Source organism: Aphidius gifuensis, linkage group LG6 (genome assembly GCF_014905175.1).
Source record: "Aphidius gifuensis isolate YNYX2018 linkage group LG6, ASM1490517v1, whole genome shotgun sequence".
NCBI lineage: Eukaryota > Metazoa > Arthropoda > Insecta > Hymenoptera > Braconidae > Aphidius > Aphidius gifuensis.
In genome coordinates, this window is record NC_057793.1 from 12684165 (window position 1) to 12709785 (window position 25621).

Sequence of the window (25621 nt, forward strand, 5' to 3'; positions counted from 1 at the left end):
CGAATTTCCAATGACAGACTACTACTTATGATCACGCTATATGGCTCTCTTATTATAATAATTATTATTATTATATTCTCACTACGCAATGTGTATGTGATGGTTAGACTCTCATCACACATAAGTGTGTATGTGTGAGTTCACGTGAATGGATCGCTGTAAATAATAACAATAATAATAATATTGAGATATATTATTATTATTGCAATGGCAACGTATGTGTAAGACCTGGTCGCGATGGATCGCTGTATGGTTCCCTATACAAAATACATATCTCACGTGTAGACTATTTGCTCCCACACTGTGAAGTGTGGTTTCCCTCACTATACTATTTTACATTTCATTTAATTTCGAACAATAATTTTAAACAAAGACACGAAATTTATATTTAATATTAAAAAGAATAAGACAATTTAATTTAACAAGACACAATATATATATATTACTGGTTGTGAGGTGGCATAGCCACATCACCAATACAACTTTATAAATATAGTTCGGACGCACCGTTTGGCTTGGTGGCCGGACTAGAAGCGAAGAGAGCAGAGTCTCAAGCAACAAGAAGTGAGTTCTCTCGTACCCACACATATATACATGGCTAAAACACCTCACTGACTACGACACATGACATGTCACACTGCAAAAACTGCGCCTTTGGATTATAGGCACTGTTCCATTGGATTCATGGAGCACATTTTATTGAGCGCTGCTCAATGATATTCAAGGAGCACCGATATCGGTCCAGTTGCTCTGTTAATTCAAAGGTACTGTTCAACTGTATTCGTTGAGCAGCCTGAGCCGTCACTCGAATTAAGAAAGAGACACGCATACACATAACATAACCTCTCTATATCAGTAACTATTAAACAATTAACATATATATGAATGCATATACATACATATGCCGTAACAAGGGGTGGGCAAGAGGGGCAACTGCCCAGGGCGCAGTGTAAAGAAGGGCGCACTTAGAAGCGCGTGACAAGAAAAAAAATATTCTTTTTAAAACAATTGAAAAAAAAAATTTATTTTCAGGAAATAAATTGACTACTGTCATTTATGATCATTCGGGTATTACATAAACATGATTGTCTTTCTAAATTTAAAGGTAATCGTCTTTATTATTGCCATTGTTCGTTTAGAGACAATCGTCCAAAAACAATATTAAAAATGCAAAATATGACGTAAAATAAAAAATACTTAATAATTTCGATTGAAATTTTTTTTTTGTTTCTTCTGACAACGGCCAAGACACGATCCTCTATACTTTAAAATTCTACCTAATTCTACCTATCACTAACATCGTACTTTAAGAGATTTGGACGATTTTTTTAAAACGAAGAGTGAGACAACATTTTTTCTCTGTTTTTTGTCTTTTTCGCACTCATAGAAATATTGTGTTTCTAGAAGTCATCCGCAAGAGGTCTCTAGTAATTTTTCAATAATTCCTCATAAAAATAAATTTTTTTATACTTCAATTATTAATTGTAAAAAAACTAAGCTCCATACCTCTTTTATTTTTTTTCATGATGTCATATTGTCGATTGGAGATATTGGTATTTCAATGGATTTTTTTTTGACAAAAATCGCATTCTCCATAAGAGCCAATGTTAAAAAATGTCAACTTTAAAAATTAATAAAAAAAAACGAGCTTCCAAACAATTACCGAAAAATCACATAAAATGTATTAGTATTTCAAAAATCTACTGTATAAATTTCATTTCTTTCTCATATTCCGAAAAAAATCGTCCAAATCACTTAACAGACTTAACCACGAACGCAGGTTAAATAATGGACCGATTTTTATTCTACTTGTATTGACTATAGGCCAAAGGAATTTTTTTATTTGGTCACATCCTTTTCTTAGCAACATTTGCCATAATTAATTAATAAAAAAGCTATTGCCAAATATTGCTGAGGAAAGAATGTATAACCAAATATATTATTTCCTAGTCTAAATAAATTCTTTAGCTACTTTAGACAATAATTTCAATTTATGATAGGAGATATTGCTTAAAAATCAATTTAGACTAGGAATTAATATATTTGGTTACATTCTTTCCCTATAGGTACATTTGCCATAATTAATTAATCAAAAAGAGCTATTGGCAACTTTTGCTAAGGATTAGATGTAACCAAATAAATTATTTCATAATCTAGATTAATTTCTCTGCAATTTTTTCTATAATAAAATAGAATCATTGTGCCAAATTGATTGTATCTTCAATAGACTTCGATGACATCATGATAGATGAATACAATTGAAACACCTCACAGGAGGCACCATAGATAAATTTTCCAGTGACAATGCTAGAAGACAAAAATTGTTTTGATTTCGTAATGATTCATTCTTCATCTATATCACCCCTGGTAGAAATAATCTCTCCGGATTTACTCCAGATTATCTCCGGATTCCTACGGGTTTCTCCGGATTTTCTACGCAATTGAGACTTCCGGTATTATTCCGGAGTTTTTTCGGGTTTTCTCCGGATTTTTTCAGAAAAAATTTCTTTTTTATTTTTCGTATGCAAACTCTTATTTCTACTTTTTCTTATTAATTTTTCCATTTTTTTGTGTTTGTTTTTTTAAGTCAAAATTCCGGAAAAAATCCGGAGATATTATAGAAATAGTCTGGAGATTACTCCGTAAATATCTCCGGAAGTCTCAATTACGTAGAAAATCCGGAGAAATCCGGAGAGATCCGGAGAAAATCAGGAGAGATTATTTCTACCAGAAAGGGTACACCTAACAAATGATTTTTTTTTCATATATTATATCGATAAAAATAGGGCGCAAAATATAATTTTGCCCAGGGCGCAAAAATTTTTTGTTACGGCACTGTGCATATATGTTAAATATTCGATAAATTTAATAACTAAAGATATATAGAATATTTATAATAATTTATAAATGAATAATTATGATGTAAATATCATGACATGACAGATATAAAAGTACAAATAGAGAGAGAGAAAAAATATAATGTAGTTGTGTTTGCGCATGCCTCCGAAACGCCGAAATCTGCTCAACAAATATATAGGTACAGGACCAAGAAATCAAAGGAACAACTTTAGCGGAGCAGTGCTCCATGAATCCAATGGAACAGTGCCTATAATCCAAAGGCGCAGTTTTTGCAGTGCAGTGTGGTGGGAGACATCAAATATTTCTATCTCGCTACAACACTTACGATACTTGTGACGTAAGTATTTTACTATAGTATAGTCGCAAAGTAATATAGGCGATTGTAACACACCATACTTGGGTCACCATAGTTTCCTCAGGTTTGGTTACGTATTTCATAATCCGATCAGGTGGACCGCGCCTCCTACCATTTCTAAGACTGAGTTAGGCTCCCGTATTAGTTTTCGTGACTCCCACGGTTGTTAGCTTCCGAGATAACCAACATGGCTCCCCCCGGTGATTTTGAGGAGGATGGTGAGAAATCCTCGTTGCTAACCTTGGCCGATAGTTCTCGCCGTACAGGTCAGAAAATCGGTTACAGTATATTAGTGTCATAAAATTCAAGACAGACAGGAAATAAGAGTTGAATATATAGTTTCATCTCTTCTGAGCATTTGTTCCATGTATTGTGGATAAGATCCTCAAAACAGAATCTACATGCTTTATAAAGCAAGAATACACTGAGAAAATTTTTTGATGAAAAAAAGAAGAATATTTCTCCATAATAGAAATAAACTTCTTGGCAAAAAAATTTTTAAAGGAAGAAATAATTTTTTTTTTTATAAATTATAATTGTTTTGTAAGGAGAAAGAAAAAAGTCTTGAAATAATCGAAGTATGTTTATTTCATACAGATGGCGTTTTGTGTCAAACGATAGATCGTTTTCATCAAGAAAAAAACTTCTAAAAAGTATCCCCACCACGCCTTGACACTAACACTACTACGTTCCCTATAGTAGACTACATTCTTGTTTCGAACGGCAAGGGGTATTTTTTAAGAAATAAACTTCTAAAGTTATGCCACGTGGTGTTTTCATTCAAACGGTGGCTGTTTGTAAAAAAACAATCGTCATTTATTTAAAACGATGTAATGATTGTTTCAAATGACAGATGACTCAATATAAACAATAAAAGTAATGAATCAAATAAATCATAATTTGTTACAAATAAAAAACCGTTTTCAAGGAATTAATTTTTTTGTTTAATACAAACGATTTATTTTTCTAATCAAACTAATGATATGTTAAAAATGTGACAAAAAAAAAAAAAAAAAAAAAAAAATTATTTTTTTTTCGTACTTAATTATTTATATTGTTGTTAACTCAATCAATTTTCAGGTGATTGATTGTTTTCTTTTTTTTTTTTTCCTAAACTAAATATCTAAAGACGGGGATCGAACCGAGAACCCTTGGAGCGGGAGGCAAGCGCGTTATCCGATTGACCGCGAGATCGAATGTAGAAATCGAAAATTAATTCTGATTCATAAAGAACTTTGGAATTGACAGAAATATTAATTTTTTTCTTCAAATAATAACTTGTTACTATTTAATTAATTAACTTATTAACATATTTTCTTTCAAATAAATGATATTGAATTACAATTATTTGATGAATTAAAAAATAAAGTTTAATATTTTTAAAAAAAAAAAAAACATTATTTTTCCAGGTCTAAGTCATAACTTTGTTAATAATTAATGAATCGACTTGAAACTTGGCATATAGTTTTGTTATAATTTATTTAATTCATTCCTTTTATTGTTTATATTGAGTCATCTGTCATTTGAAACAATCATTACATCGTTTTAAATAAATGACGATTGTTTTTTTACAAACAGCCACCGTTTGAATGAAAACACCACGTGGCATAACTTTAGAAGTTTATTTCTTAAAAAATACCCCTTGCCGTTCGAAACAAGAATGTAGTCTATTATAGGGAACGTAGTAGTGTTAGTGTCAAGGCGTGGTGGGGATACTTTTTAGAATTTTTTTTCTTGATGAAAACGATTTATCGTTCGACACAAAACGTTATTTCTAAATGTCAGAAGTTTTTTTTCTCAGTGTAGTGAACTAACATTTTTATTAGTATTGTAAATATTTAAAAAGGTTTTTACTTCATCTACTTTACCAAAAGAGTCAAATTCAATGCATTTACAGTGAACTTCTAGTCCAGAAAATGACTGTTCTCTGAATTTTTCAGATGTACGTCCAAGATAATCCAATAAATTATCTCCAATTGGTTTCATGACATAGAGTAAATTATTTTTTAGTGCATCAGGTAACTTCATTGAATCAACTTGCTCAGATATGTCGATAAGCCATTCTCTCATTTTTATCCTGAATTTATCATCACCAGCAGATTTATAGTTGATAATATTCATTGAGACAAAATCGTTTATTTTAGCAATCATTGGACGGCTTAGCCATATACTGGCAGCTACTCGAATTGATGCCATTTGTTGTAAATTTAATTCCAGTTTAAATTTTGTACCCATGGTGATTGTTTTGTTTGTTAATTTAGAATAATTTGTAAAAAGAAATTAGTATTATAGGGATCTGACCTATGGGCGGAGTTTAGTTGTTCACGCACACATTTATTGTGTAAAGGCTTATCTGTGAGGCAACATGGCGCATTCCAGACCATTTTACTATAGTATGGGCAATTGCCGAGTTCGTTCCCGCTTCCCCGAAATGCCCGGATTAATTTTGGAGGGCAAGGCACGTTCATCCGAGTTCATTCCCAAAAAAAAATCCGAGTTCATTCCAATCGTTTCCCCTACCGTGTCCCCTCCACTTTGCCAGTTCGCTTTTTTCCGAAGACCGAATTCAACCGAGTCTAGCCGGTGCAGCATGATTTGTAAGTCCACCAACCATCGATCAAGCATGCCCGAATCTAACCGAGTCTACCCGGTGTAGCACGACTTTTTAGTATTATTAAGATATTATTGATTAATATCAAATATTAATACTTCATTAATTGACTTATTAATTACAATACCAATTTAATAATTAGTTTATTAATTAATTAGTTAATTTTAATTGAGATTACTATTTAATATAAAGTTTCACTTTTATATATTGACATATATATCGAATTTATTTTCTATACGGTTATTTATTTTATAAGCAAAAAGTTACTAATTATGACTTATATTTGAAAAAAATAAATATAAATAATGAATAATTAATAATAAAAAATATTATAAAACATACAATATGCATAGATGTATTTTGTATCAAAATATAGTATTTATTTTATTATATTATTATTTATTTTTGTTATTTCATTATTTATTATTGAATTTCTTATACTATATTATATATTAACCTTTATATTTACTCTATTTTACTCTACTACATATTTTAAAAAATATAAATGTACATATTAAATAATAAAAAATATTATATTTATGTATATCATATCAAAATATATAATATTCATAATATTAGATTATTATTTTTTATTTTATTTCATCTATTATTATTTATTTTTAAGCACTAAAAATAAATTATTTTATATTGACATTTATATTTTACTTTGACTTATATTTGAAAAAATATATTATATATAGGGGAAAGCGGGGCAAAATGGAACGGCGGGGCAAAATGGAACACCCAAAAAAATATTTTGACTTACATTTTTTTTCATTTTTTCGTCACTCTTTGATTAAAAAAGCCGGAAAAAAATAGATGCGATAAAAAAAAAAATTTTTAGAAAATTTTTTGAGCATTTTTTTTAAGAACAAAGAAAATTATTTTTTATATGTTTTTTTTTGTTCATCGAGAAAAATGGTGATAAATTAATTTAAAAGCAATTGTTCGTAATTATAAATGAAGAGAAATAAAAAAAAGTTAATTTTTATGATTAATATCACATGTTATTAAACAATGATAAATAAATTTATAATAATAATTTTTTTTTTTAATTTTTAAAAATTATTTATGTTTTTTTTATTAATAAGTGAGAAAAACTAATCGGAAAATACTATTGTCACACATCGATTTATATTTTTTTCTTAAGTGTTCCATTTTGCCCCGCTTTCCCCTATATACAATATACATTATATGTATATAAAACACATTTTTAAACATGCCTGCAATTTGCCGCCAATCCTAAGCCTCGAAAAAATGTGAAGGGAAATGTTAAGGGAAGGGGTATCCAAAACTAAAATAGGGGAAATCGCGATGGGAACGAACTCGGCTGCAATAGTACCGCCCCCGGGAACGAACTCGGATTTTTTTTTGGCCTTAATCCGGCTTGGGAACGAACTCGGTACCAGCCATAGTATGCTATCGTCAACAAACTATACCATATAAAATTTTTCAATGTAGTTTCAATGGTCTGGAAATAGTTCACTGTGCGCCACCAGATGCCATGGTGAATAGGTCAGATCCCTATAGCCTCAAACAATTACTGCTATTCACACGTATATCACGATATCACCTCAATCTTGTTTTGCCGAACCAATATTTATGCCACGAAAGGCCCGTATATCAATAACGCTATGTTTTATTCCCGTGTCCTAAAATTTTTTGTGGCGCCACTGATGAAAAAACCAAGTTCTTTAGTAGTATGTGTGTGCGTGGCTACACACTAGCAAGCAAAGATTACATCGTACACTGAAACCATGCTTGTGTTCATGTCTGTGTGCTGCACTTCTCGCGAAATTTTTGAATTTCAAAGTTATTTATTTTTTAAACGCAAAAGACGAAATACTAAAAATTTATATAAAAAAATTTGTCTTTTCTAGCACTACAAACTGATAGAAATTTAACGTCCCTGGTGAAAATAATTTGGCGGATTATGTCATAATATGGCATAATATGACATAATCTGACATAATATGACAAAATATGCCATATTCCGACAAAAATTTGTTTGCCAGAAAATGGCATATTATGGCATACTATTGACGATACGATACGATATGAGGCCACATATCGTATCGTATCGTATCGTGGCATCACTACTACTACTATACTACTACTTTCACTAGCACCACCGCTATTACCACTATTACCAGTATCAGCACTAGAACCACTACCACCACTACCATTATTGAATATCATTATTGAGTAATTATCATCTTTTTTCAAATTGTTGTCATCAATTACTTTTGTTGTTGTAATTATTTTAGCACCAGTTTTATTATTTAATCTATCAGCAGTATTAACATTTTTATTCAATCTATTGCCAATTCATGTTTAAATAAAATTAATGCCTACCTCTATTTCTGTGTATGTCACAATAAACATATATGAATTAATTTAATTAAATTAATTTATTATCAAGCCTTCTTTTAATTCTTTCAATTTTTCAACAGATTCTTATCGACGTAGTCGAGGGAATAAATAAATATCGAAAAACGGAAAGATATAAAGAAATAAAAATTCAGAAATTTCCTACCTCCATAGCGTTAGGTTCGTTGCACCCCCCTTTTGTTTTTTTTTTCACCACTAATTCTCAAAAACTAAATTTAAAAAACTAAATAAACATCATACATCACCTCAAGAAATAAATACGAAATGACAGCTAACAAAATGAAAATTGACAAACTAAAAAGAAATAAAAATAAAAAAATCACTATATTTCAGCTAATTTCACAACAAACAAAAAAACTTTCAGTGTAAAGTTAGCTGAAAAAAGTGATCTTTTAATATAAGGAAAATAATTTAATTTTAATTCAAATCCAAATGTATATTATGGTTCGAGAATTTTTCCATCTTTTTTTTTCATTAAATGTAATGCAATGTATTTTTCTATAAAATTCTGATGTTATCAATTAGTAAATTTTTTCTGTCTCTGATAATTATAACTATTTATCTTACTTAATAAAAACTATAAATAAAATTTTGGTTACTATACCAGTATAGTAAGTATTACTACTGGTATAGTATATACATGGAAAAGCGTTGAAAGTACAGTTACTATTACTATACTGTATTGTAAATATTACCATACTATATGGTAAGTATTATTGTACTGTATTGTAATCATTATTATACTAGTACAGTTCTTTATTTATATAAATAAATTTATTTAATAAAAAAGAAAATTTTTACCAAATAAATCATTTGAATAAGTTGCTTAAAGAATACAAAAAATAAATTTAGGGCAAGACATTCAAAAATATTTAATAAAATTTAAATTTATTTAGAATAAAACATAAAAAATAACTATAACGAATAATCACTCGAATTTATATTGAAAAATAACTAGAACTTATATATAAAATCTGTTTCAATAAAAAATTCATCAATATAGATACTGATAAATTAGAAGAGGATAGCTCTGATGTGCTGAATCATTAGAAAATTTTCTAGTTGCTCACGAAAATTTATCAACGGATTTAGATAAACAAGCAACCTTATTCGTTTCTAAATTATATAATCTTTATGAATTACCACGAGTCAAAATTACTGAAATTATCATTAAAGTGAAAAAATTATTAAAACTGGAAGCTACTAATATTTGAAATCAGTTAACTAATGAAATATCGAAAACTGATTCTCCATGGAAAAAAAAATTTTAAATTCATATATTTTTTGACGTATATCTGAATTACAAAAAAATAAAATAAATCATTTCCGTGCTGGGGGCAATAACTTCTGATGTTCACGGGGGCTCCTCTAATGTGTGTCGTCACAGAGATGACCAGTAACCACTGCGCATCTCTATTATTCACTGTCCAATTAGCGCACACTAGAGAAACTCTCATGTCGTCACAACAACGCTCGGCTTACACCGTACGTAGCCGTGACTATTCGAGTCTCTCGTTCATCATCGAGGATCTCCGGCCAACTCCGAGTTCAACATCGAGCAAGCCTCCAAGCAGCGGTCTGGAGTCACTTGCGTTTTGGTTATTCTACAATACACACCTCATTTTTTCATCCATTTATACCTGGTGATACACACCGAGTATAATTACTTTTGAGTTATTTTTCACGTTGGGCAAAAGGTATACAACCTTTTGCAGAGTATATTTATTAAGTAATATCACCCTTTTGTATATTTTTTTCCCTATTAAATAAACGCTATTACTTAACCACAAGTTTATCATATCCTGTCACATTTATTTCATCCCTTTATACAGTCCACATCCTGGCGCAAACATCTGAATTTATTAACGATATTCATAACAATTGGTATATTCACCACTGGACAAATTTGAAACTGAACAACGTGCTTTTGAATTTTGTAAACAAAATAATACATATTTTCCTCCTGAATCTTTTCAATTTGGTGAGAGAGAAGAGTTTAAAACTATAGGAATGACACAGTTATTTATATACAAAGAAATTCCTGTTTGCATCCAACTAGTACCAATGAGAAAAGTGTTGGAGGAATTTTTTGACAATGCAGAAGTTTTAGAAAAAACATTAATTCATCTTGATACACTGTAAAAAAAAATTTCTGCAAAATAGAACTTTTTGTCTAGAAAAAAAAAAACATTTGAAAGAAATAAAAAACGGTTTGATTGAAGAAAAAATGGCCAAATAGATCACTAGGTATGTGATCTAAATAAAACCTTAATATCAAAAAAAAAAAAAAATTGAAGAAAAAAATATGTCTTCTTAAAGAACAAAAAACCCTTGACCATATATTTTTTAGGTTCAATTCGAGTAGTAGAAATATCAAATACAGTAAAAATAAATTTATTTCAAACGACTAATATCCTTCATTTAAAACAATTACAGGAATTGAATTAATTTTTGAACTGAAACTTCTTTAGAATAGGCAGTAAAAAAAAAAAAAACAAAAGATGGATGCAACGAAAGTAACGGTATGAAGGTCAGTAATTTTAAATTATTTTTTATCTTGTTTTATTTATTTATTCCGTTGACACGATACAAAAAAATTTGTTTAAAATTTGTTTCAAAATTTTAGTTTCATGAAAGATTCAAGAGACAAAGGTGAATATTAAGGTTAAAACTTTTATTATATACAATATATAATTTATTATGTTATTTTTGATCAAATAATGAGTATTTAAAATTAATCTGTTAAATAAACAAATAATACACAAGATAATAGTTATTCAAGTGCTTGACATAATACGACAGCAACATCATGATCACAATACCAAACAACAATAAATAATATGTGGATGAAATGTGGTACCACGTGGACGTACAGATAGTGAAGATGGTATTTTAGATTGTATAGGATTTCAAGAAACAATTAATGACATTGAAATATTAGCAGAAAAATGTGACAAATGTACTGGTAATCCTAAATCAGTAAAAATTAAAATACGACGAGGTGCTATACCAATGTCTGATAATTTTGATAAGACTTGTAATGGTGGTTATAATAATATTTTTAAACAAATAATGAGTATCTAAAATAAATCTGTTAAATAAACAATTAATACACAAGATAGTGTTTATTTAAGTGCTTGACATAATACGACAGCAACATCATAATCACAATACCAAACAACAATAAATAATATGTGGATAAAATGTGGTACCACATTGTTGGAAATATGATTTTATTTCTGTAGAATAAACAAGAAGTAATAATGAAACGAAATAAAGATTAAATTTATTTTTGTTTATGAGAATGGGATTGTGTGTATGTATGTGATTATGGTGTGATCGGATGATGTTGATGCATGGTGTAACCGAATTTTTCTGGGAATAAATGACGAATGCTGGAAGTGAGATTAAGACAAAGGAATAAAGAATTAATATTATGTCGATATATAATTTTGTGAGTCAGTCTAGTTGGGACTCTTGTCTGGTACACATAAGCATTGACACGATCTCCCTATACGTAGCTTTTGATTAAAAAAAATAATTAATTAATTTAAAGTCTACCTCATTTTATATACCTTAAATAATTCCTCTTATATTGTTCTTTATTTGATAAATAATTATTTAAATAAATAATAAAATATAAGCTATAAATTCTAACACACGTGAACGTAAAGATAGCAAAGATGGTTATTTAGATTGTATAGGATTTCAAGAGACAATTAATGACATTGAAATATTATTAGAAACATGTGATAAATGTACTGGTAATCCTAAATCAGTAAAATTTAAAATACGACGAGATCCTATACCAATGTCTGGTTATTTTCATGAGACTTGTACTGGTGGTTGTAATAATATTTTTAATCAAATAATGAGTATTGAAAATGAATTTGTCAAATAAACAAATAAAACCCAAGATAGTGGTTATTCAAGTGCTTGACATAATACGACAGCAACATCATAATCACAATACCAAACAACAATTAATAATATGTGGATAAAATGTGGTACCACGTGAACGTCAAGATAGCAAAGATGGTTATTTAGATTGTATAGGATTTCAAGAGACAATTAATGACACTGAAATATTATCAAAAACATCTGATAAATGTACTGGTAATCCTAAATCAGTAAAATTTAAAATAGGACCAGGTGCTATACCAATGTCTGGTAATTTTCATGAGACTTGTACTGGTAGTTGTAATAATATTTTAAATCAAATAATGAGTATTTGAAATGAATCTGTTCAATAATCAAATAATACACAAGATAGTGGTTATTCAAGTGCTTGTGCTTGTTATGATCGTGCTTGCCATAATCGAAATAAATTCAAGATCTTGAATGAATTTGTTAAGGACAAAAAAATGAAACAGATGATTAAATATTGAATCATTCAATGAAACAACAACAACAGGAGTAAATAATAATTTAGTAAATGATGTACCGAGTGGAAATCAAAATAACAACAACAATATTAATCATATATAAACAGCAGCAATCATAATAGAACAAATACATGGTGGTGGTGGTGGCGGCGATGATGCACCATCATGTGTTTGTGGTTAATTAGCTCATAAAAAAGATGTTGAAAAAATCGATCAATATTTGACATTAAATTTATTTAACATCAAATAGTTGTTTTGTTTTTTTTACGGAGGCTAGGAGCCATAGGCTCAGCCGCAGTCTTGAATTCATCGGCGAAAAAAAAAAACGCTCATAACTTACGATCTAAGTAACCGAGAGACTTCGTACCAGGCTCAAAAGAAGCGCATTGAAAAACTCTATCGCCCGCGTAATAGGTTTATTGCTCTATTGATAATAGTTTTTAATCAAAAAACTAAAATGTAAATTTTGAAAAAATTTTTTTTCTTACTTAAAAATTTGTGGTGTCTAAACTTTCCATCAGAGAGTATTTATCACCAAAGGTTTTTTGTTCGTGAATCTTTTCTGTTTTATATTTCATCATTCTTAAATTATTATTTATGTAACTTAAAATAGTACATACGTTTTCATGTGAAAATTTTACAAGTTATAAAAACGGCGCAATAAATAACGACGCAAAATCATAGTAGAGACTTCGTATTAGGCTCAATTTATGTGTCTCAAAAAACTCTATCGCCTGCTTTGCTAAATTCCTTTCCATTTATAATAGTTTTTGAGAAAAAAAAAAAAAAACTATAAAATAAAAAAAAAAAAATTCTCATGTTTAATTTTTTTTTCTCGAAAACCGTTATTGAAAGAGTAAAAAAACCCTAATGCCGTCACTAGATTTTTTTTAAGGCACATAATTTGAGCCTAATACGAACTCCCTATCTTGATTATAACAAAAGTTATGGCTCGCCGAAAAAAAACTTAAAAACGGCGCAATGAATAACTCAACGCGAAATCAAAAGAGAGACTTCGTATGAGGCTTATATTATACGTCTCAAAAAACTCTATCGCCCGCATAATGGGTTTTTTCCCCTATCTATAATAGTTTTTGAGAAAAAAAAAAAAATCTTCAAAATTTAACAAAAAATTCGGATATTTAATTTTTTTGCTCGAAAACTCTTATTGAGAGAAAAAAAAATCCGTAATGCCGTCACTAGATTTTTTTTAGGCGCATAATTTGAGCCTAATACGAACTCCCTATCTTGATTATAACAAAAGTTATGGCTCGCCAAAAAAAAAATTAAAAAAACGGACCAAACATGTCATCATAGAGTTGAAATAAAATGGTTATAAGGCTCCAAAAAAAGCTTTGAAAAACTCTATTGCCTTTCTTTTAAAGATGAATAATGTTTTCGTTAATTAACGGTTAAAATATGTCTAAGCAATAAAAATAACAATGGCCCTAGCCGGAGTATTGAAAATTTTTAATTTTCAACGGGTAACGCTAGCCACATGCCCCAACAAATGTTACCAGGTCTTTCTTTTAATTAAATATTGAAGAGATAGCTACTAAATTAAAATCGAATTTATTTTCATTATAATTTGTATCAATTTTATTTATATTTTTCAGGCTGTAACATGTGAGATTACGAGGCTGAAATTGACTCAATATTCAATAATATTCAAAGCTTAAGTCATCTAAAGTTGATATATCGGGAAAATATTAAAAGATATCATCCCGACAAAAATCCTGAAGATAAAAGCAACTGAAAAAACTCAGTATTTCATGAATATATATACATAAAATAAAAAGTATACATAAAATAGTAATAGAAATGTTCGTCTGACTAGTTGTTCAATAAATAAATATTTATATAAAATTATATTCTGTGTTAAGTTTTTTAATTAGAATTTCATTTACATAGAACCTTAATATTATAACTAATCAATAAATTAAAAAATTTCTATCATAATTGTTAATGACTGAATGAACATAATAGTTCACTCGGAATGAGAGCGAAAAAGACAATTAGTCAAAAATATATTAATGCAACGAGAGATCTTTCAATCACTATTTATTAGAATTATTAAAGAAGTTTCACTTCCCTGTGCGTACAGTAACACATATCTTTTTTTTTTTTTTTTTTATTTAATAAATATATTTGTCTTGAAAAAAAAAACAAAATTGTCTAAATTTTAGACAATATTACGTCTTGCCTTATAACAGATTTTGTTTCCCTGAGTACAAAATTGTTTAAATTTTAGACAATTATTACTGCTTGCTTTATAACAGATTTGATTTGTATTAAATTCATTTGCCAGAAAATGGCATATTCTGTCATATTTTGTGGATGTTGGTGAAATCGTTTTGATAATAATTTTTTTAAAAAATAAAGTTTTTTTTCGATTACCCGGGAAAAAAGGTTTATATACAATAATATATAATTATATATATTTATGTATGATTATATATAATAATATATAATAATATATAAGTATGTACAATTTCAAGACAAATTTTTTGAACAGTGTATACACTTATATATATTTATATATAAGTATATATAGTTATATATAATTGTATATCGTTATATATAGTTGTACACAGAAAAAATTTTTTTCGTCGACTTTTTATATAATTATATATCATTGTATATAGCTGTATATAATTATATCATATCATAAATAGTTGTATATAAGTATATATAAATATACATAATTATACCATATTATATATAGTTGTATATATAATTAAATATAAATATATATATTTATATATAACTATATATATTTATACACAACTATAAATAAAAATATATAATTGTAAACAAGTTTATACAAACATATTTGGTTTTTTTTGAGAGCTGTAAAAGTTTTTTCTACCATTTTGTACATTCAGGAAGGGTATCAAGATGTTTATAGTCCAAAATTTTTTACGGTATAACGCAGATATTGGATACATAATTAAATTATTCTATTAAATAGTCTCATTAATAAATCAATTGTTTTATCCTTGTTATAATTAAATATAAATTTTCGTGTCTTGCTTTAAAATTATTGTTTTAAAGTAAATTAAATGTAAAATAGTAAAGTGAGATAAAAGTCTACTCACAAATGGCTCCCAACTAGAGGCACAAACCACGCGGTGAAAAAAAAGAGTAATAATTTATATAAATTAATAATTATAAAATTTTAGTTGTGACCAAATTTCACAATTGGCCTCCTAATAACAGCTCAAACCACGAGGTGAGAAAATAAAATTAAAAAAAAAAAATTGTGAGAATTCAGTCGTGAGTACATATAATTGGCTCAAAATTATAATCTCAATTACGAGAGTGAAAAGAGTAATATTGTATATAAAATCGATAAATATATAAAATATATCATTAAATTAAAATATAAAAAATTGTTGAGAAAGAATTTTCGCATATAAATTAGAAGAAAATCAACAAATTTTGTGAGCAAATAACAATAATAATAATTTGTATACACGTGGCAACGAAGTGTTGATTACGCCATATTTGTGAAAATTTCATCAGAAAAATAAAATAATAATAATAATAATAAAATCTGGATACACGTGGCAACTAAGTGTTGGGCACGCCTGATGTGTAAAATCTTTGTCAAGAAAATTGAAAATAATAAAAATAAAATAAAATTACACGTGGCAACTAGAAGTTGGACACGTCATATTATCGAATATTTCATCACAAAAATAAAATAAAAATAATAAGGTACATATATAATAATAATAATATTTTCAACGAAATTAATTGTATGAAAAGAATACGTGAAAATTAAACACAACATTTTCATTAAAAACATACTCAATATAAAATAATTGATAATAGAATATTCAAAATAATAATTGCTGGTATTAAAATAATGATAAAATGGAGAAATTAAATAATATATTGAATTTAAAATGTCCAGAATTGATAGTTACAATTGGAAAAAATGAATACAGAGCATTGATAAGGACAGGTAGTGCACACAATGTAATGTCGTACAATGTTTTTAAATTACACTCAGATCAAGATGTTCAGGAAATAGAAGATGATCAAAATGCAGCCAATAAAACCGTTTATTTTACATATATAATAAATGAGGTCAAATTTTATCATAAAGCAGTTGTGGAGTATGATCTTGGTTATGATATGGTATTAGGATATCAATGGATGATTAAAAATCGAGTGTCAATAAATTATGGTTATAAATCTATCAGCATAAACAAATATAATATTGTTCATTATTTTGGTGATATGAAGTCACAACATAAAAATGAAAAATTCATGAATAAAGTGAGTGAGCAGCAGGGGGGTAACACCTCAGGAGATTGCCACAAAGGCAAAAATAAAAATAAAATAAATACAACAAGTGTTGATAAATATAAAAATAATAAAAATAAAAATAACACGTTGTTGAATAAGATGGCGGCCAAAGAGGCAGAAATATTGAAACTAAAATTTGAGATAGAGGAAACAAGAAAGGCACAAACAATAGCCGAGCAAGCGTGTGCACAAGCAGATAAAGCACGAGCACAGCTTGAAGAAAAATTTAAACATATTGAAAATATAAATAACCATCAACAAAATAAATTGAATGTCGATGACAATATGTTTAAAAATGAAAATAAAATAAATGATCAGCAGGGGGGTGATATCTCAAAAGATGTTAATCACAGTGATAAAATAATGTGTGATAAACAAAATCAAGCAATAGTTGTTGATAATCAAGATAAAAATAAATTCAATGTTGTGATGAATAACCACAATAATCAAAATGATAAAATAAATTGTAATCAACAAAATAAATTAAATTTTGTTGATAACATATGTGAAAATAAAAGTGTAGCTAATGTCGTGGATAAAAATCACAACAAAGACATTGAAGAAACAATTAATGATCATGGAAATGAATTTAATTTTGGGTATAATAACCACAATAATCATGGTGAACAGATCAAAAATTATCAACAAAATAAATTAAATTTTGTTGATAATGTATGTAAAAATAGAGATAAAATCACGGTTATGCATGAAAATCACCACAATCATGTTGATAAAATAAATAATTATCACCAAATAATTTGTGATAATAATATGTGTAAAAATAATACTAATAATAATAATTTGAATGTTGCTGAAAAGAAAATGAAACTCAATGTGGTCAATAATAAATATGACAATAATATTGAAAAAGTAAATACTGGGCAACAATACAAAATGGATTGTGTCAATAATAAACACAAAAATAAAACAAAGTCAAAACTGGTTAATAGTGTCAATAATAAAATGCAAAATTAAATTAAATGCAAGATAAAATACAAACATTTAATTAATAATAATAATATGAATGGCAGAAAGTACAAATTTGATGGCAAATTTGGATGTAAAAGATATTTGGGTCATTTGGAGATGTTTGTTAACTTTGATTTGACTAGTCAATTGAGAAGAGTGAATGCTGAATTACTCTGGTTAATGTCATTTGCCTCATGCCAAGGACCAGGTGGCATATTGTTGGTGATCCTGATTCAAACAACTTCAATGTTATATATTGTATATAATAGTCTAGAAGTTAAATTCAATGACTTAATGATGGATGCTACTATTACAATATGCTGGAAATATGTAAGATGTGGCATAAATTCATCTGAATTTTATTAATCAACGTAAATGTATATTATATCCTTTTAAAAAAAAAAAAAAAATGTTTAAAGTTTTAATATTTGATAATTATAATTTTGTATTTTAAATTTCAAGGTCAAAGATTAATTTGATTTTTAAAGAAATATTTGTGGTTGTAAATAGGATTATTATAAAATTTTATTTGGGTAAAGTTAAAATTAATTTCAACTGGAAAATAATAGTGATTTTAAAGTCTATGATGATTGAGAATTTTAAATTGTTTATAGTAAATATTTTGTATCCTACTCGTATGTAAACGCTACTATAATTTTCATTAATCATGATAAACCATGTATAATGAAAAAGGGGGGTAGTTGTAGCGTGTAAAAATAGATACACCCATATTGTAAATAAAATATATGTATGTATGTATCGGTGTCTCCGTGACACTAGTATAATTTTGTATTTTCATCAATGTATAATGTATGTTTGTAATATGTGTCTGCGTGTCATAGAGACGACGTAGAAAAATATAAACGGCACTTCTTGTCCGGCCACCAAGCTAAACGGTGCGTCCGAAAAATATTAAAACTATTAAGTAAAAATTGTATTGGTGATTTGGCTTTGCCATCTCACAACCAGTAAAATATATATATATTGTGGCTTGTTAAATTATTCTATTAAATAGTCTCATTATTAAATCAATTGTTTTATCCTTGTTAATATTAAATATAAATTTTCGTGTCTTGCTTTAAAATTATTGTTTTAAAGTAAATTAAATGTAAAATAGTAAAGTGAGATAAAAGTCTACTCACAGTACTCATGATAAAAAATAAGTCAATTGAATGTAAGAAAAAAAAAAAAAAAAATTGACAAAAAATCTTGAAGTATAAAAATTACTCAAGTTAAAACATAATCTACTTCCATAACTATTCTTATAACTTCATCTTGTCTTATACTCAAGATAGATTTAAACTTAGGTATCTTTAAGAGTTATCCAAAGATGTTGACTAAAAGTACAATTATCGTATTGAAAAGTATAAATTAAAACATAATTTCATATAAAAAAAATAAAAAAAATTGTCCTCTTTAAATGTTTGGACTAACACATGTCATGTTTGATATTGGATAAGAACAAATTATATAACATTGTTTTTTGTATTGAAATGTATTAAATGAATCTTGAATTTCCCAAAAATTAAATTACTGTTTTTAATAATATATAGCCACAAAGAAAGACTGCTAGATATAGAGTCATATATAAGTGTATAAAATTATATAAAGTTGTATATAATTATGTACAATTATATATATTTATATATGGAAATTAGAAAATTTCATTTATATATAATTATATATAACCACAAAAAAAATCTATATATATTTATATACAATTATATATAATTGTATATAATTATATACAGAAATTGACAATGTATAATTATATATGATTATCAAAGCCAGGATGTTCGTCGGCGAAACTGGTCGGCTGAGGGTGCCATGGTTACTAGTAACTTAGTTTGTTTATTTAAAAAAAAAAAACACTTACAAGTTCAATTAGTACGAATAAACTATGGCCGTTTTTTTTTTTTTTTTTCATAAATTTTATTAACTCCGAGAGATGTCATCAAATGTCTTTTATTTCACATTCAAATATATATGATGATAAAATGAATTCAAATGTAGATATATAACCCTGGTTGATAAAATGTTCGGACTTAATTTTTTTTTTTTGTGTTTAATTTATTTATGCATATTTTTTATAATTTATATCAAGAAAAAAAAAGTAAGTATTTAAATAATTTAATTTAACAACGCTTTATAAAAAAATAACTTTTTTAAACTATATTTTCTGTTAAAATAAAAGAGTGTTAATTTTTAATATTTTTATTAGTGTAAAAATAATGTTATTTAAACAATAAATTCAACAAAAATTTAAACAAAAATTTAAACGATAATTTAAACAACAATTTAAACAATAAATTGAACAAAAATTTAAACAAAAATTTGAACGACTATTTAAACAACAATTTAAACAATAAATTCAACAAAAATTTCAAAGACTTTTTAAACAATAAATTCAACACAAATTTAAACTCAGATTCAAAACAAAATTACACTACTACTTTTTACTTTCAGAAAAGTTCTAAGAAAAATTTCTACAAAAATTTAGAAAAAAGTTATAAAAAGTTCTCAAAAATATTTCTATAGAAAAATTCTCAAAAAGTCCTAAAATATTTCTAAAAAGTTCTAGAGAAAAAATTCTCAAAAAAGTTCTAGAAAAAAATTTCTAAATGAAGTTCTAGAAAAAGTTCTCAAAAAATTCTAAAAAAGTTCTCATAATAGTTCTCAAAAAATTCTAGAAAAAAGTTCTAAAGAAAATTTCTACAAAAATTCTAGAAAAAGTTCTCAAAATATTTCTAGAAAAATTCTCAAAAAGTCCTTAAAAATATTTCTAGAAAAGTTCTGAAAAAATTCTCAAAAAAGTTCTAAAAAGTTCTAAAAAGTTCTAAAAAATCTCTAAAAAGTTCTCATAATAGTTCTCAAAATAGTTCTAAATAAAGTTCTAAGAAAAGTTCTAGAAAAAATTCTCAAAAAAGTTCTCATAATAGTTCTCAAAATAGTTCTAAATAAAGTTCTAAGAAAAGTTCTAGAAAAATGTCTCAAAAAAGTTCTCATAATAGTTCTCAAAATAGTTCTAAATAAAGTTCTAAGAAAAGTTCTCAAAATACTTCTAGAAAAATTTCAAAAAGTTCTAGAAAAAGTTCTAATATGAAAAAGTGTATTTTTAATATGTATTTTTTTAATCCAAAAATTGGTAAAGGTTTTATTGTTCTGCTGAATGTTAAATTATTGTTTAAAAATTGAATTAAATGTTTAAATAAAATGTTTAAATTTCATTAAATTCAAAAAATTAAGTCCGAACATTTTATCAAATCAGGAATATATCTATATTTGAAATTTATTTGATAAAATACATATTGGATCAGAAATAAAAAGACATTTAACGACATCTCTCGGAGTTAATAAAATTTATGAAAAAAAAAAAAAAAAACAACCGGCCATAATTCATTCGTACTAATTAAACTCGTATATCTGTTTTTTTTTTTAAATAAACAAACTAAGTTACTAGTAACCGTGGCACCCTCAGCCGACCAGTTTCGCCGACGAACATCCTGGCTTTGATGATTATATATAAATATATATGATTATATAAAATTATATATAATTATATATAAACCTTTTTTCCCGGGTACGTCGTTGTTTTGATAAGGTGTCTTTGTCGGTAAATTATTACGTGTAAAATGTTTTAAGCGATACAATTTTTTTTTACATTTCTTAATATCCATTGGTATTCGAAATTTCTTGCATGTGGTCATCACTTAACTAGTTCTTATATATACGATACGGATCTATCATATTCATGTTTGAAAAATTTGACCAATGCAAATCCGTAATGATTTCGTTTAAATTATTCCATCAGAAACAGGACCATATTTTTATTTGGTATACATTGTATATCATATTAAAAATTGAAAATAAAATTTGTATTGTAGTAAAAAAATTAATTGATATTGAATGAGATGAAATTAAATGAGATTTTGTCAGGTCATGCAGTTATTACGTACGTAATAACCTTAAACAATCAGGAAAATTTTATACCTAAGCTGTAGTTATATAAAATGTATAGTTTTTTAATGAATATTTTTTATTTTAAAAAGTAAATAAAAAATATATATTTTTTATATTTGATTTAAAAATTCATCGAATCCCATATACCTATTATTAACATTATTTTTTCTAAATATTAATATTTGTTGAATTTTATCTTCATTATTATTTAACTAATAGAAAACATTTCAAATATTGAATATAAATTTTTTTTTTCAATAAACTATAATGTTTTACTTTGTTAAAATATTTTTTTATTTTTTAATGAATTTTTTTTTAAAAAAAGCATAAATTTACCATACTGTATGGTAAAAGATACTATAAGTACAGTTAAATTTACTATACCAGTATAGTAAATCTGTATAAAATTTTTTTTTTGTTTTACTATACTGGTATAGTTTCAATTACCATACCAGTATAGTAACCTTAACTGGACTTTCTAGTAAATCTAATTATACTTTTGCCGCTGTCCAACTTTACTATAAGTATAGTAAATTTAATCATAAAACATAGTAATAAAGACCATAAATTTTTTTCCGTGTATCCAGAAACCTCGAACCGTAGCCAAAAACATATGTGTTACCTCAGCCCAAGGTATTGCCAATATTATTATCTAGCTGGGGGTACACTGAAAATGAATAAAAAATTGATACACAAGTTTATAAAAACAATAAATATTTTTATTTTTCACATATAAAATATGATAAGTTATTATACAAAATTTGCACTATAAAGAAAAGCGAGTATGTAACATAAATTAAATAAGTTAATAATTTATAATTAATATTAAATAAAAATCAACAACAGAGAAGTTGACAAGAAGAACTTCGTGACAAGATTTCAATAATCAACTAAATAAGTAATGTTAGCCTCCAGTACCTCAAATCATCCAAAAAAGTCTGTCGACTGTTCCCTTGAAATTTTGAGTGAAATGATAATTAAGAACTATTATCATGTAATGTAAATAATAATTCAAAACCAATTTTAAAAAAACTAACTCATAAAAGTAGCAAACTGTCTCGTCATTATCATCGTGATTGTGAGTATCGTCAAAATAGAGTATTCATATAATACGTTTTGCCATACTGGAATGAATTGGATATAAACTGCTATGCCAGTCGAATCGGTCTACCGTCGTATTGTGAGAATGGGAGCAAAAATTCGAGTATAAGTAAAGAAAAATAATAGATATCTAATAGAATCAGAATCCCACGAAAAGTTTCTGCATTCTATATATGGCAACAGAAGTAGTATCGATAGAATAGAAATCACTGGAATATGAAAATGTATAGAAAAAAAAACGCGATAATAATAGAAATAAGAAAAAAAAAAAGAATCAGTTCGAATAACAGAGTTCAAAGAGGATATAATGATTACTCATTTTAGCGCGAGAAAGTAGGTAATTAAACTTCAGTACATGCAATTAGTTACGGACACGCACCTTTTGATATACGCATCCCGTAATCAACATGAATATACCATCAAATAGAAAAATCTTTTATCTAGTTCGTCTTGCCGTTTAGTTAATCAAAAAAAGAAATTACAAGTGAATCTCGTCATATCCCTATTGAACGGTCTATTTGGTAATTTAATAACGTCTTTTTTAGTTATTTTTCTGTTGGGTGTTTTGTTTAAAGTTTTTGTGCTTGAGTATACCAGGGCACTGGAGAACTTATAGTAATGGAAATATTGGGTTGTTTTTTTTGTCTTGATATTTTTAAGTTTCAAGATTGCTTTGCCAACGTTAAATTTGTCAACACGAAGCAAACTTAATTGATTTCAATAAAAATTGATAAAAATAATCATTGAATGAGTAAAGTCTAAACATATGAACAATGATGATGAATGATTAAGAGACAGCTAAAATACTCAAGCAACTGGAACATGAGCTGAGTATGCTAGTTCTTGAGCTGGTCCAGCTGGAGCTTGTCCATAGAAATTTCTTGCCCAACCACTAGAGTAGCTATCACTACCACCAGGATGTGCGTGCTCAGAGCTAAATGTATGACTGGCTGAGTGGTGTGGATGGGCAACGACTTCGTAAGTTACGTGTTTTTGTTGAGAGAAAAGTTTCTTCAGCCCAATGATACTGGCAAGAAGAAGAGCAATCTTGGAAAGTAAAAGAGCTTTTCCAACAAGTAAAGCAAGACCCTTGAAGGCAAGAGCACCAATGAGACCAATTTTCAAAACGGCTGCTGCTAATAATGGTCCCATGTTATTCTTCTTTCCACGTCCTTTAAAAAATTTAGTAAGTCATATTAAATAAAATATCAAAATAGTACATACGCTGACAAAATTACTTATAAATCTAAAGTTACTGGCTGAAACAAATAGTTGTGCTATTATAAAGAAATTTATAAAACTTACTTCACTTATCAAAAAATTTCACTAAAATTTGAGTTTAGTGTAATGATAAAATTCAACAAAAAATAATTTTACCTTCTGGAGTAATTGAGTCAGCTCGTTCAATTGAAAGTCCTAGATTGAATGTACCAGTCACATCTTCAGATGCTGAAACTACAACATCATCTTCAGGAAGTACTCGCCATTTAATGCTTCTTGATTTGACAAACGCATACACTTTACTTGTAACAAGTTCTATAAATTCGGAATCATCATCTGTACTTCTTCCAGCATCATATGTCACAGCTTCTTCAGGTGGTTGACTTGTTTTTTTTATTTCAATATCGTCAGTCAATTCAATTGATGCTTTTTTCAATAATTTATTCATATATGTAACAAGTTTAAGCATAACACAACTACTGACGTCATTTTGTGAACACTTGTTATTAAGTTTGCGTAATAATTCTTCTTCATATTTGGCACGATCGGTAAAATTTACAGTTTGTTTTTCAACAACACCAATTTTTTCAACTTTTTCAACTGGACTTGCCAAACTTATGCCAACAGCACAAATTCCAAATAATATAATAGCTCCTTTCATTTTTAGGTTTTCAGTTTTTTCTACAAAAAAAAAAAAAACAAAGTTGAATATAAAAAAAATAATAAAACTATTAAAAGTAATAATCACTCAAGATTAATAAATAAGCCAGTTTAACACTTGAAATACTTTTTCAAATATAATAGAAAATATTTTGATCTGTTATTTCTCACCTCTAAATATTACGAGAATTGGGTTGCACTATCACCAATCTACTGACGTCTTTAAACGGTATTGTATTTTTCTAATTTTAATTTTTTGATATTTTTGAAAACTGAAACGCCCGCACAAATGCCCTTTGTTTTTTATTAGAAAAATTAACTATGCGTTGTACGGAAGGTAGCAAGGCTTCTAAACCTGCGTCTGCCCCAATCACTTTATATACGTAAATCTCGCTCGGTATACATGAAGCTCATGAGTGGATCCACCTCCTGGACTTAATAGTTGGGTGTTGGTGAACCAACATAGTGGTGGAACACAGGGGCTGGCGGGAGACAATCTCAATCTTGTTTCTCCAACCATCTTTCGTTGTATTTCATTAAATGAACTAGATATTATAGATGTAATATATATTTACTATATACACACATTTTGTAAAATCTTAGTAGGGATTGAGTGTAAGAGGTGTTCCGCAAAGTATCCAGATCTAAAACTGGTTCCCAATGCAGAATTCACTATAATGATTCCACTCAATATTTTATTAAATGTATATGTGTTGAGCTATTTTTTTTTTTTTTTTTTTTTATTATGTGTTTGTGAAAAATATATATTTTATGGATTTTTCGATGTGAACA

At 27.5% G+C, this 25621-nt stretch overlaps 1 protein-coding gene across 1 annotated transcript; it reads right to left on the reverse strand.

Annotated features, from left to right (window-relative positions):
- Positions 1 to 22971: 22971 nt before the first annotated feature.
- Positions 22972 to 25195, reverse strand: LOC122859518. The gene is made up of 3 exons (XM_044163147.1): positions 25001 to 25195; positions 24326 to 24850; positions 22972 to 24120 (listed from the first exon to the last, which is right to left on the reverse strand). The coding sequence occupies exons 2-3, from the start codon at positions 24828 to 24830 to the stop codon at positions 23756 to 23758; spliced, it is 870 nt and encodes a 289-aa protein (XP_044019082.1). The 5' UTR covers positions 24831 to 24850; positions 25001 to 25195; the 3' UTR covers positions 22972 to 23755.
- Positions 25196 to 25621: the final 426 nt, after the last annotated feature.

Coding starts and splice junctions, on each gene's coding strand:
- LOC122859518 (XM_044163147.1), bottom strand. CDS start 24,830: ATGAAAGGAGCTATTATATTATTTGGAATTTGTGCTGTTGGCATAAGT. Junction 24,121..24,325: donor TGACTCAATTACTCCAGAAG/GTAAAATTATTT, acceptor AATTTTTTAAAG/GACGTGGAAAGAAGAATAAC.